This window comes from Hippichthys cyanospilos, chromosome 12 (genome assembly GCF_059441005.1).
Source record: "Hippichthys cyanospilos isolate Australia breed blue-spotted pipefish chromosome 12, RoL_Hcya_1.0, whole genome shotgun sequence".
Taxonomy (NCBI): domain Eukaryota; kingdom Metazoa; phylum Chordata; class Actinopteri; order Syngnathiformes; family Syngnathidae; genus Hippichthys; species Hippichthys cyanospilos.
The window spans coordinates 2,292,033-2,304,801 of NC_142380.1; the positions used below are offsets into that span (position 1 = coordinate 2,292,033).

The 12,769-nt window shown below is 41.3% G+C and overlaps 1 protein-coding gene across 3 annotated transcripts in view; it reads right to left on the reverse strand.

The window, feature by feature from the left end:
• dpp6b (dipeptidyl-peptidase 6b) overlaps positions 1 to 12,769 on the reverse strand; it is a 68,752-nt gene that overhangs the window by 54,468 nt on the left and 1,515 nt on the right. The window contains exon 1 of one of the 3 annotated variants that reach the window (XM_088428910.1): positions 6,106 to 6,269. The exons of 1 other annotated variant lie outside the window; for it this stretch is intronic. In XM_088428910.1, coding sequence (XP_088285036.1) covers positions 6,106 to 6,162 — 57 coding nt within the window. In that variant the 5' untranslated portion in view covers positions 6,163 to 6,269. Of the gene's footprint in view, positions 1 to 635; positions 1,305 to 6,105; positions 6,270 to 12,769 lie in introns of those variants that run through there. One more of the 3 variants, XM_088428907.1, reaches the window with a different exon arrangement.

A 12,769-nucleotide genomic window follows, 5' to 3' on the forward strand; every position in this document is an offset into this window, starting at 1 on the left:
ACACTTACAGATTTTATGTATTGATTATTTTTTTTACCATAGAAAATGAACTATAATAGAACAAAAGCAAAAATTAAATAAATAAAACAAAAAAAAATCAATGTCTCCTTTGCAGATTTTGCTTACTGTGGGTGTTTTGGGGAGAATAACTCAGGGATTTACGTTAATTTCTTTCCCCCATCAAACAAAAGGAAAAAAAAGATCTTATTTTTATCCAAATACTCAGTATTCAATTCAAACATTCTGTAAGATATCCAAAACACCCGCAACCCTAATGAACACACATTCTAACATTACAAAAAATACTCAACACCTGCAACCCTAATGAACACACATGCTAACATTAGCGTAGCTCTGGTTGGTGATGCGGCTGCCAGTATGCTCATCCACACCTTCTCAAGAGTTCAATTCACCAAACATTAGTTCAATTGGAGTATCATAGTTTTTTCCACCGGAAATGGCCCAGAAACGTGAAAAACTCTCAGCCTCCCAGCAAACATTGTAATCTTGAACCAAAATAAACATTCTGCCACTCAAAAGTGCTGAAAATAAGAAACTTGGGACAAAATCCCAACAAGAAGCAACATCGAGAGAGTAGCGGAGCCTCGCACACTTGGAAGTAAAAGAAATCTTACATCCTCATCCTCCCGCGTGCATTTCCTGCGGCACTGGACGTGCAGTCTTGCGTCCAGCTGAGGCTGCGGGGACTTGCTCTCCTCGTCCGCGACTTGGCCGCCGAGCAGTCGGCTGGCCTCGGGTGGCTGCGGGAAGGAATTGGCCGTGTTGATCTTGCCGGAGAATCTCTGATACAACGAAGCCATGATACCGGGGCGGACGCTTGACTCTTGAGCCCGGATCTCTCAGCGTGAAAAAAAAAAGGATTCCTGCAACCCCGGAGCGTTCGATGTGCGTAATATTGGCACGGCAGTTCTCTTCAGCTTTGTCCGAAGGGCTGCGCGTCCTCTTCTGCATGCACACCACGTTGGTTCGTCTCCCCTCCTCTCCCCAAACGTCCGCGATGTCACCAGCGAGAGGCGGAGGCGCCCGCTTTTGCTGTCACACAAGTGAATTTCCCTCTGCACAATGCGCGTGGCCATAAAAATGAGGAAAAAGGGTGCGCGCCCGCGCGTGTGCGTGCTCCACGATGATGTCGTCCTCGCGCGTGGAGCGGGTGAAGGACGCACACGACACAGGATGCCGCACACGCATCCTGCATGCGAAGTGGTCTGCAACGAAGCGGCAGCCACGCCGAGCTTCTCTTTACGCATACGCGTTACCTCAAATCACCCTAAAAGATCATTGACTGTATTTTGTTCGATACGTGTGGTTTTAGAAGAGGAATTGTCGCACAAGTATTTGGTTGTATGGTCCCAGAATGGCGCTGGAGTGCCTCTCTGTGGCACTCTGCTTTAGGACACGCTTGTACAATGTCAACTGATGTTGAGACACAGAACAGTAAGGTAGTTTGGGGAATTTCCATCACACTTCGAAGGGGAAAAAAAAAACTAGGGTTGGGGGGGGGGGGGGGAAAGTTGACCAAGAGGGGTAATCGACTTCAAAAACAGGTGGACTAAAATATGTGCCTCAAAGCTCATGTTTGAGCCAGCGTTTTCTACACTGACCTTTCTTGTGGACGTACGCCATGTTGCACTAGAGAAATGTTCTTCCAAAAAAAACAAAGTTAAAGTATTGCAAAGTAGGGCGGCTTGGTGCACCACCTAGTGGCAGAGTGGCTGATGCTATTTGCGTGCTAAAAACACTCACTGAAATAGTCATTAGTAAGCTTTCATTAACGGTAGTATCAGCACATGGAGCTTCTCAAAAAAGAAGAACTTCCTGAAAAGCACTAGGACTGTCTTATATGAAAATATAACCTATCACAGCAAATCTACAACAGGCTTAGTTGTTGGTCTTTGAATTTTAACAAGTAGGGGGCAGTCACGGAAGAAACATCCCCTTTCTCTTTCCTCCAATCAAAGATCTTCATTAAGTCTAAAAAAGTGAGAAATACGTTGTCAGCATTACCTAGATCTCGCATTTATGGAGCCGATCTCTCCGTGCCCGAACATCTGCACCGAAGTCATTTGGAGTCCACAAGTGAACTTCCCTCACACACTCCATTGCAGTTGATTTTACGCCTCGCAGAGCAGCTCCGATTCCAACGAGGAAAATGACTTCAAATCTGTCGTTATGCCAAGCACATGTTCCAGCTATCTTCATGTATTTGTGGGATATGTGTCTTTTTCGCAGTGGTAGGAGGAGGGGGAGGAGGGGGGCAATTTCAAATCTAGGACCGCACGTTTATGTGTCTCAGGGCCTCCCGTTGAATCTCGCTGTTCAATTTTTTCATTTCGTGCGACGAGGCTCCTTTTAAAATTGCAAAGTGTAGTCAAGGTTATTGGCTCCATTGGCACAAATTAAAATCATCTTCAACAAAAAAGGGACTGCCTTGTTATTTAGTATTGTAATCCATCGCTGCAATGAAACACAGATCAAAATGGTTCGGTATTGGGTTAGCTAACCCTAAATCAGGTCATCATTGTTTTGCAACTTCATAAAGGACTTTCCTGATTTGTTGCACCCACTGGAAATACCGTAGATCCAAATTGCAACACAGATACATCCAACTTGTTGAGTAGCTATTATCAACTAGATAGCTCCTATAACGACTCTCGCTGGACTCCGCCATTGCTTTATATTGCGCATCCGAGCTGCATAATGAACTATGGGAGCCTTGCTTCCAATCGAACTCTTTTCTTCTCCACAAAAACAAAAGACCGCAGTGAGCAAAGAACTCAAGGGGCAAGTGAAAGTCTGGTGTGAGGCACATCATAGGACAACTTAGAGTGTTCAATACGCCTGTTTTTGGAATGTGGGAGGAGACCGGTGAACCCAGAGACCACCCACACAGGCACGGGGAGCAAATGCAAACTCCAGACAGGAAGGCCAGTTCGAGCTAGAATTGAGCCCAGGAATTGCGAGGCAGACGTGTTAACCGTACTTCATCCGAATTCAAATTTTGTTGTTATAACATTGAACTATCATGATGGTACAATAAATTATTTCAATGTGTTTTTTTTTCTTAAAATTAATAATGAAGGCATCCAGAAACTGAAATGACAATTAGGGGACACGTTCATGCTGGAAAATGACTCAATAGAAAGTCATCAAATTATGCCAGAAGTTTACTAAATTAAACGCATTGCTTGTCAGATGCTTTCCAGCAAAATCTTCCTAAATTATTTCCATGACAGGTGAAATGACAGCCCCACGCTAGAGCGAACAAAAAAAAAAAAAAAAATCTAAAATGCTCAAAAGTAAAACTTTCTGACGCGCTGTTATAACCTGATTTCCTTTCGTTTTGGCAACTTTTGCACCCGAGAGACGAGAAGATTTAGTTTACTGAAAATGCACAGATGTTGTTGTACACCAGAAGCACCAGATGAAAATCACTTCCCTCGACGACGGATGACACAGAAGAGTGCCAGAGACAAGTTCTGTTGGAAGATATTTAAACAGCCGGCATGGAAAATACTGTAATTCCCCAAATATAAGACACACTTTTTCTCCAAAAGAATGAAGGCGAAAAGTACGGGCGCGTCCTATAAACGGTAACTTAAAAAAAGCAATATTTTTCTTTTTAATTCTATTTTAATTGAGGAAGATTGATCTGTCAGCCACTAGAGAGGGATGCTAACAGCAGCTTGTGTTAGCTGAGGTTGTTAGGGCGTTATTTTCAATAAAAGAAGCGAGCAGGCTGAACCACCGTCCGAGTCCATACTTGTTCACTCACAGGAATTTTACGATAACAAAATGGATCACGTAAAAGTTAGGATGCCTCCATCTGATTCAATTAAGAGCGCCTCGGTTAGAGAACACGGAAAGGTATTCCATGTGATTTGTTTATTAATTGCGGTCTTTTGGCATGTACATAAACTTGGCGGAGTTTCAACTTCAGGTATTTATGCTAAAGTGACCTTGAAGTGCATAACGAGGAACAGGAAAAAAAAAACTTGCTTCAAGCATATTCAACATTTCACTGGCGAGGTGTTCACTGACCACTTATAATGTGGGAAATCTGAAACACGCCCAACTTAACTTGCAACAAATACATAACTTACGAATATAAACACAAGAAAACATGAAGCGTTGACAAACGGTGAGATTTGTTCTGTTTTGCTGTAGTTTTTAATTTGTTGCAAAAAAGTTGGTGCGACTTATACACGGTAACATTAAAAAATACCAGGATTTGACTACAAAATTAAAGGTGCATTTTATACACGGGTGCATCTTATATTTGGGGAATTTCAGTACCTCAGCATGTACTGTATACTATAATGACATTTTTAGCCAATTTCTTCCAAATAATTCATTGTTACGGCACAGCTAGGAAAAATGTGGCCAAGTAGTGGATTACCACACACAAATTTTGAATATCATGGAGCATTTATAACAAGCAAAGAAGTGTGTTTGTTTGCAAATGCCATAAATTATTCCCATCATCTTGCTTTACACACATCAAGTGACACAAATTAATTGGGTGGAAGCAAAAAAAAAAACACAATTAGTCAATCAAATGTTTGGAGAGGGCGCAGTAATATCTCATTTCCTCCTGACATGACTCGGCACCATAAGAAAATGGATTGGATTTAGTTATAGCCATAATTACATTTTCAGCCATTTGCTGTGTGACATTGGTTGAACACAAATGATGTCCCTGGACGCTAAGGCAACCGCACAAACATGCTTCCGTATTTGTGGCTTATCATTGTGCTGCCTTAGTGTGTGTGTGTGTGTGTGTGTGAGTGTGAGTGAGTGTGTGTATGAGAATACATCTGTCGCCTGGAATGAATGCCTTCTAAATGATCTTTGAGCTGTCATCGGGCGGACATTCATATAACGGCTTGAAGATAGTTTACGCCCCTCTTCTGATTAAAATCATCATAAATAGCCTGACTGAAACTAGCGCGTATATACTTCACTGTTTTCAAACTGCGAACTGGGTGCACTATGGATGAAAAATATTTAAAAACGAGAAACTTTAAATAGAACGTGTTTTAAAAAATAAGGTATCATGCTATATATTGCACTTGTATTTCTAAAATCGAACAATATTTGAAAAATTTGAGTTGATTTCTTCTGTTCGTGACATTTAAAGTAAAATACAATCTTAATTATTTTGCAATTTTTTTTTTACACACCTCTAGTCCACGTCATTGAAAAAGAACACACAAAAAATATGGAAAGAAAATAAGAAAGGCAGCAGACATGGCGCTACATTCTGTTGTCAGCTAGCCATGTGTCGCTATCAGCTACTAGCTAGCTGTGAACGCGGGATCATTAAAAGCATTTTTTAGCATCCTAAATTGCCGACCGATCATGGTAGCGTTTATGTAATAGCAGTAAAAGCTATAATAGACGCATCAAGCCACCACCATGCACTGTGAGACACGCCTTCAAAATAAAAGCCTACTGTTAATGGATTACTTGGTTTACCTTTTTTTTAAAGTTAGCCATTGCGTAGGCAGCATGTTTGTAGCTTCGTTGCTGTGTTTAAATGACGGCGCACTCACCCAATGAACTCTCAATTTAGTCGGATTTTTTTTTTTATATATTACTACTCAAGGACTCGTTTCACAGCTAAGTGCTAACGTGCTCCGATATGAAGTTCTCTGCAGCTATGATAGCGAATCTGGAGTGATCATGTCGCCTTCACGCGGACGCACACATTTTCCTCCCTTACCTACTGTATGTACCTGATGGTGTGCGACCAGAACCAAGGTGCCTGATTCGTATTGATCACGGACAAAGCAGATCTATTGCGCCACAGAAGCCTGGTGGACTAGCGGGGAATATAAAGTCATTAGGGAGTCCGCGCAGCGTAAGCAGAAGCCATTTTTTTGGAGGTGCTAGAATGGGAACGTAACGGGAAAATATTGGTCCGCTGAGGACATAATCGGTGCCACCGCTCCCTTCTACCTCCCTTCCTTGCTGCCTGTTTGCTATCGTGCGCAGCCAGCAGACATCCAGCCCACCGTATCAGCCCCCGACACTCCCCTCATGCCCCCCCTGAATCCGTGGACTGCATGCTTAAGTGGGCCTTACCCATCCGGAGCCGGCGCCGGTGTCTATCTTCAGCTGAGTGGCGGTCAACACAGACATGGTCCGTAACACTTGAGAACTTGTGTCTTCGATGCTAAATTTCACTTCTGCGGGAGGGAAGGAAGGGGGTGACCCGGGAGTCCCAAGGGGCCGGGAGTTGCCCTCTCTCCTCGCTGGGTAAATCAATCACACGCAGACTGGGAAGGCGCATCCAGCAGGGCATGAGAGGGTGTTTTTATAGAGGTCCCCTCACTCGCTCAGGGTGTTTCTGACGGCTCTCTTCTTCTTTGCGCTCGGTCCCGCCCTAACTCATACCCTCCCCGCTACCCTCACTCACGCTCACGCCACCTCATGAAGACTTTTCTCGGCTCAATAATGGAACTAAATGAACGACTTGCGAGCGGAACAAGTAGGCGTTTCCGGCCAAAAGCGAGTTATAATTGTGGTCATATCCTATGTAAACTTATGAGCCCCACTGGAATAACACAGTCATTCTAATTTCATGCAACCAGGTGAAAGAGGACATTTTGAAGGCACTACGTAAAAGACAGCTCATCTTCCTCTGACACAACAGATAGTTTACCATTTGTATGTGTTGTGTTTATATACAGTATACACACATTACAGGATACATACATTATATATATGTATATATATATATATAAGTACACATATACATATCTATGCACACACTCACACATCTATACACACACACACACACACACACACACATATATACATACACATACATTTTACATATATATATATATATATATATATATATATATATATATATATATATATATATATATATATATATGTATATTAGTACACATATACATATCTATACACACACTCACACACATGTACATACATATACATAAACACCGTTTCAGGTATATTTATGATTGTAAAGTACAGTGAAGACCGATTCGTCGAAATGCCAAATATCGTCATAAAGAATAATCGGTCTATCCCCATGAAAAACAGCACCTATAAAATCGTGTTCTGGTTGCAGGCGTAGACTTCGCCCCTTAGTTGAAGTCACCCCGTCTCGCCAAAAGTGAAATAAAGTTCATCTTTGCATGTGCGCCACAGGAGCTAAGGTTCTATCACAAAGAGTAATTGCTCTACAGCATCTGAAGAGTGGAATAATAAGGTCTCTGAGTTAAAACCAGACATAGCGCTTGTAGCCAGGGGCTTTACAATGAACGAGCTGATTTTGTGCCATGACATTTCCCCATGCTCCTTTAAACAAACTCCCAGTTTTGTCACATTCGCCACCCCGGCATATACTTCCGTCATTACGAGCACGGATAACTCACAGCGAGTCAAAGTCAGTCCAATTAGTACAAAAGGTCACCACTGCCATGTACGCCGTTTCACCCTGATGAGAAATTAATGACGTACAACGAGGCTTGAATTTGCATCACTATTTATCGTATTTACTTTCCCACGCGGCGATGCGTTCCTCACTCGGCTTCTAATTTCCTCCGATTGTTACTTTCCCGCTGAGTTTGCGGAATGAAAGGCTGCCGTTGAGACAAAATGACGACGCGATGATGAAGGAATTACTTGAATGAACTTATTAGGGGAGACATGAAAATGACTTCTTACTGACTCGTGTTCAAGATCAAGTGCTACCAACAAGACGGTCGAAATGCAACTAAAACGGCTCAAAAAGCGTCAAACTCATTTTTATCATGGTCCGCATTGTAGTTCTGTCGGAGGGCTGTTATGATTATTAAGTCAAATAAATTTGATAATTGACATCAGAGGCCATTAAATATTGTAGGGCAGAGCTGCACAATTATGGCCAGAATAATAATCACGTTTTTTCGGTAAATATTGAAATCACAATCATTCAGCATGTTTGTTCAAACATGTCTAATTATGGCTTTTTTTTTTTAAACAAGCAGTTTAAAAACAAGGCTTCAAGGCTTGATACTAACAAATAATAATAATAATAATAAACTTTTTGGAGGTTGATTTTTTTTTTATTAGGGATTGAAATTAAAACAAATCAAAACAAAGAAATCAAAACAAAGATTTATCGAGTGCAAACAAAACAAACTAAAGACAGACCCTGCAAATAATATTTAAACTGTATAAATGTTCTCTTTTGGGGGAGGGGTGTTTTTTTTTTTTTACTATTTATTTTTTTTTGTTTTTATTGTTGATTAATCAACAAAATATTTATCTTACTAAAATAATCAGTTGCAGCCCTATTTCAGATGTAAAAAAATGCAAAAAATAAGAGACACAGCAGATAATACTTATTTAAACTTTTCACTTGGGGGGATTAATTAAGGATAGAAAAGGGTATTTTATTCTTATTGCTGATTTACCAACAAAATATTCATGAATTTTCACTAAAATAATCATTAGTTGCAGCCTTATTCACTTCAGATGTAAATAATGGTGAAAAAAGACGCAGAAAATACTAAACGAAAACAATTAAGGTCTGGAAAAAAAAAAAAAACAACAACTAAAGATTGGTTTGCTAGCAAACTTAAGCAGTTAAGATAATAAACAAATGGAATGTCTTGTTTTTTCCCAATACATCAGAATCGGACATCAGAAGATGAACATGGAAACGTGCTCGTGAGTAGTCGAGTGTTTCATACGTGCATTAGCTCTCTTATAAAACTTCAATTTTCTCTCCCCCACGATGCCACTAAAACCTTTATATATCCTTCTTGCTGCTATGAGCTCGTCCTTCAGACCGCAGTGCACCTCCCGGTCCAAATGGCTCAACGGCCCCGAAGCATTCTGCAGCACGCCTCCCCCGAGGAGGCCAAAGTTCCTCCCGCCACAATTGGTATGCTCCTCAGCCCCCCGGAGCACATTCGCTTTGGCTTGAGGTGGAGCTATCGAGGCCAAGACACACAGAAGGAATTGAGAAGAAAAAAAGGCGTCATAGTATCGCTAAGCAGTGATACGTCTTTATCTCTAGGTGTGTTTATCGCAGGCGGGGTTCTTCCAGGTAATCTGTCACAGGTGGCGGTTACAAACGAAGCCCGCCACGCCGAGGAGAGCTCAGCAACACGCCCGCATCCCCACTGCGCAAACGGGGGTGCTCGTCGGGAGGGGGCGTGGCCGCACTTCTCGTCTGTGGCGGAGGCCTCTCCCGGGTGGCTAACCCTTAGCGCAGACAAATGAACGATCCCCACTGGTGCGGTGGTCTCTTCCTGGCGGAATTTGTCTGCAAATTTCATTCCATTGAACAATGTGATAGCGTGCCGCTGCATTATCACTCTAAGTACGGTCATTGGCTAGAATAAACAGATGCTATCGAGCTGTGCATGTATTGTGTAGCGTGTGTGTGTGTGTGTGTGTGTGTGTGTGTGTCTGGGGTAGACATATCAGGAAATTGAAAGTCATTTTGCTGGCGCTAATGACGGCGGCGAGCAGCAATACAAACATTGTAAGCAGGCGATTCAATGGCTGGATGGTGAAAAAACACGCAGCTCGCTACATGAATACAGAATGTATTTGAAAGATTTTTCTTCCAGCCCTCTTGCTGCATACAAATTGTGTCAGTAAAAGTTTGTCTGTTCGTGTTACTTTTTTGTTACGGCAAATGGGACGCAACGGCAAAAAGTGTGCTTTCGATAGCTTGTGAGCGAATGGTTGAGTCGCAAATGTTGTCGCAGGCTAGCATGGTTAGCGCAGATTAGCATGAGTTAACGGTCGGGATGTGAAAAGACAATTCCCATAAGACAAGATCGAGGCTGCAAACACAAAAAGAGAGTCGGGCTCGTTTTAAGCTGCAGCTGAGATCTTCCCTCGAACTGAATAGTTCAAGAAAATGCATACAATTCATGTGGTTGATGGCACATTTTTTGCAGTATTTACAAACAGTCTATGTTTTACCTGCCAATATTTTACCATCGTTTTCTGCAACTGGAAAACTCAAATATTGCTACTTGTGACGAATGTAATTGGAGTATCCTGAGTCTTTTGGTAATCGGGTAAAAATGCATCCATTTTCTTAGCCGCCTACCCTCAATGGGGTCGCCAGTGTGCTGGAGCCTATCTCAGCTGTCAACTGGAGCAGCCAATTGGAGGGCACACATCGAAAAAACACCATTCACACTCCCAAACATTCCAAAGCAATTTAGAGTGTCCAATAGACTGTACATGACATGCAAAGTGGAATGAAATTGGAGTAGCCAGAGAAACCCCACACAGGAACGGGGAGAACACGCAAACTCCATTCAGGAAGACAGAAGCTGGAATTAAACCTGCAGCGGCTGCACTGATGTGACTTTTGTTTCTAACGCACAAACTGTTGGTCCTAAAATGAGTTGGGGTGTTGTCTGCTAGCTAACAGCTAATTAATGCTAGAAATGTTGCTAAATGTTGAAAACAGTTGCCCGGGGGTCCATGAAATCATTTGGGTTATTCATATTTTTTTCTGTTACAATGAAACTTTGCAGGGGCATAAACTTGGCACAAGCACACCACTGGCCATTGAATTGAATGTCAGAAATGTTGATGGAACCCATGCAGTATTCAAAAAAACATTATTAGTGGAAATGATTAGATCCTTATTGTTTTAATAAAAAAAAAAAAGAAAAATAGCATGGAATTACTTTTAAATCTATTGCATTTAGCATAGCGGTGGTTTTTGGATCGACTTTCTTGGCACAGGCTGCAAGAATGGAGCTAAAACTTCCACTCCCACAGCTCATCTTTTTTTGAAAAAGTGTCCACGTGTATGATGCACTTGGGAACATTTCCGCAGCAACACATCAAGAAAAGCGTCATCACAGCAAAGGCAGCAGTTACAGCTTATAAAAGCAACAAATCCTGGTGCGCATCAGCTCGACATCAAATATCCTTGCACACTCATCTTATAAGAATCCAAAAGTCGTTTTCTTTTGTCCTCGACAAAAGCTCCAATTCCTTATTATTTTTATTACTCTGTAGTCTAAACTTCAGTATGCCAGGTATTAAATCGATGGGGCACTCCGATATTGTGCTAGCGGTTTCACAGTTGAGTAAAGACTTTGTTTTAAGCCTCCAGCAGAGGGCAAACTAACACAACGCATGGGTGCATCGGAACAGTCAAGAAGTAGATGCTGGTGACGTTTATGACCACAGAGGTCCTTTATCCAACTGTTTTTTGTTTTTTTTTCCGGCGATGTACCCCCTGTGAAATATTTTTTTCAGCCAAGGACCCCTTAACCAGTGCGAAGCATTTTTCAGAAGAAAAAAAAAAAAGACTTAAAACATGCCATCAGTTTCTGATCAAATCTTTCACACTTAATCTATTTACATTATTATTATTATTATTATTGTTTATTTAATAAAAAATCAACATAAAGTGTACTCTTTTGGCTCATAGAAGAGATTTGTTATCAAAAAGAAATAATGTTATTACTAATAAATATTTATTCACAGATAATAGTCAACATAAAGTGCTGGACCTGTTCTCAGAAAGAAATAATTATAAATTAATACAGTATTTGTCTGCAGAAAAACGTTTAATTTATCTTCTTTTGGGATTACAGTAGAGATCTGTTCACACACACACACACACACAAAAATCATTCTTTAAAAAAATATCTGTCCACAAAAAACAATCAAAAAGAAAAAATTACAAATAACTTTTTGTCTACAGAAAAATATCAAGTTAAAGTGTCCTCTTTTTGGATCACAGTAGAGATGTGTTCACAAAAATAAATCATTAACTTGACAGGTAACGAGTGGTGGCATGTGACAAGTTGGGTCGAACCAGTCTAGTATGGGGTAGAATCTTTTAATTTCTTAGAATTTTTTAAATACTGCAATGATATGCAATGTTTTAATGAAAATCTCGAGTACGCCCTGGAGTTCCTTCGAGTATCCCCAGGGGTACCCGTACCCCCATTTGAGAACCACTTATCTAACATGAATGGGAAACCATTTGCTTGAGATAGGATACTATATGATAGGGACAAGTGTTAAACATATACAAATAGCTAGTCAATGTGTCCATTCGCCACACACACACACACACACACACACACACACACAAACACACACACAGTGTAGTGTAGGGGGATTTAAAAGGTGCAAGCAAAAAAAAAATGCATCACTTCCCAGATACTGCCCTGTGATTGGCTAGTTACGAGTCCTGGGACACCCGGGATACCGCCAGCACATTTTACTGAGCGCTAAAGAAAATGTGTGAATTGATAGATACAGTATCATTTTGCATACCTGCGTATGAACTCAAGATAACTTTGAGGAATGAACTCAAAGCAATTTCAGGGCCGACGCGCCCCGGGGAGGCAGGCGGGCTCGCCGCGATTTAACTTCCTCGGCTTCAACACGCTTTCTTTTCTGCCTTTATTGAACCCAACAATTGATGCGTCTGTCTGTGTAATTCGAGTTAACTTTGGATCTTTCAAGCAAGTCTTTCTCGGAAACGCCATTGTGGGAGTGCTATTGCTGGGCCGTGACGACATGAAAGAATAATGTAGAACTCGGATTTTTCCACTGAGGGCATATATCTGTTCAGCCTAAGTAGGCAGATGTAGCAAATATACGCACGCAATTGTGACAACTTCATCAATTATAACAAAACTTTAAAAAGAGGATAGTCCAATGCCAATAAATGTATTATTTATAGCAGGGATGCAAAACTTGTTTAGCATAGAGGCAAAATTGCTCCCAA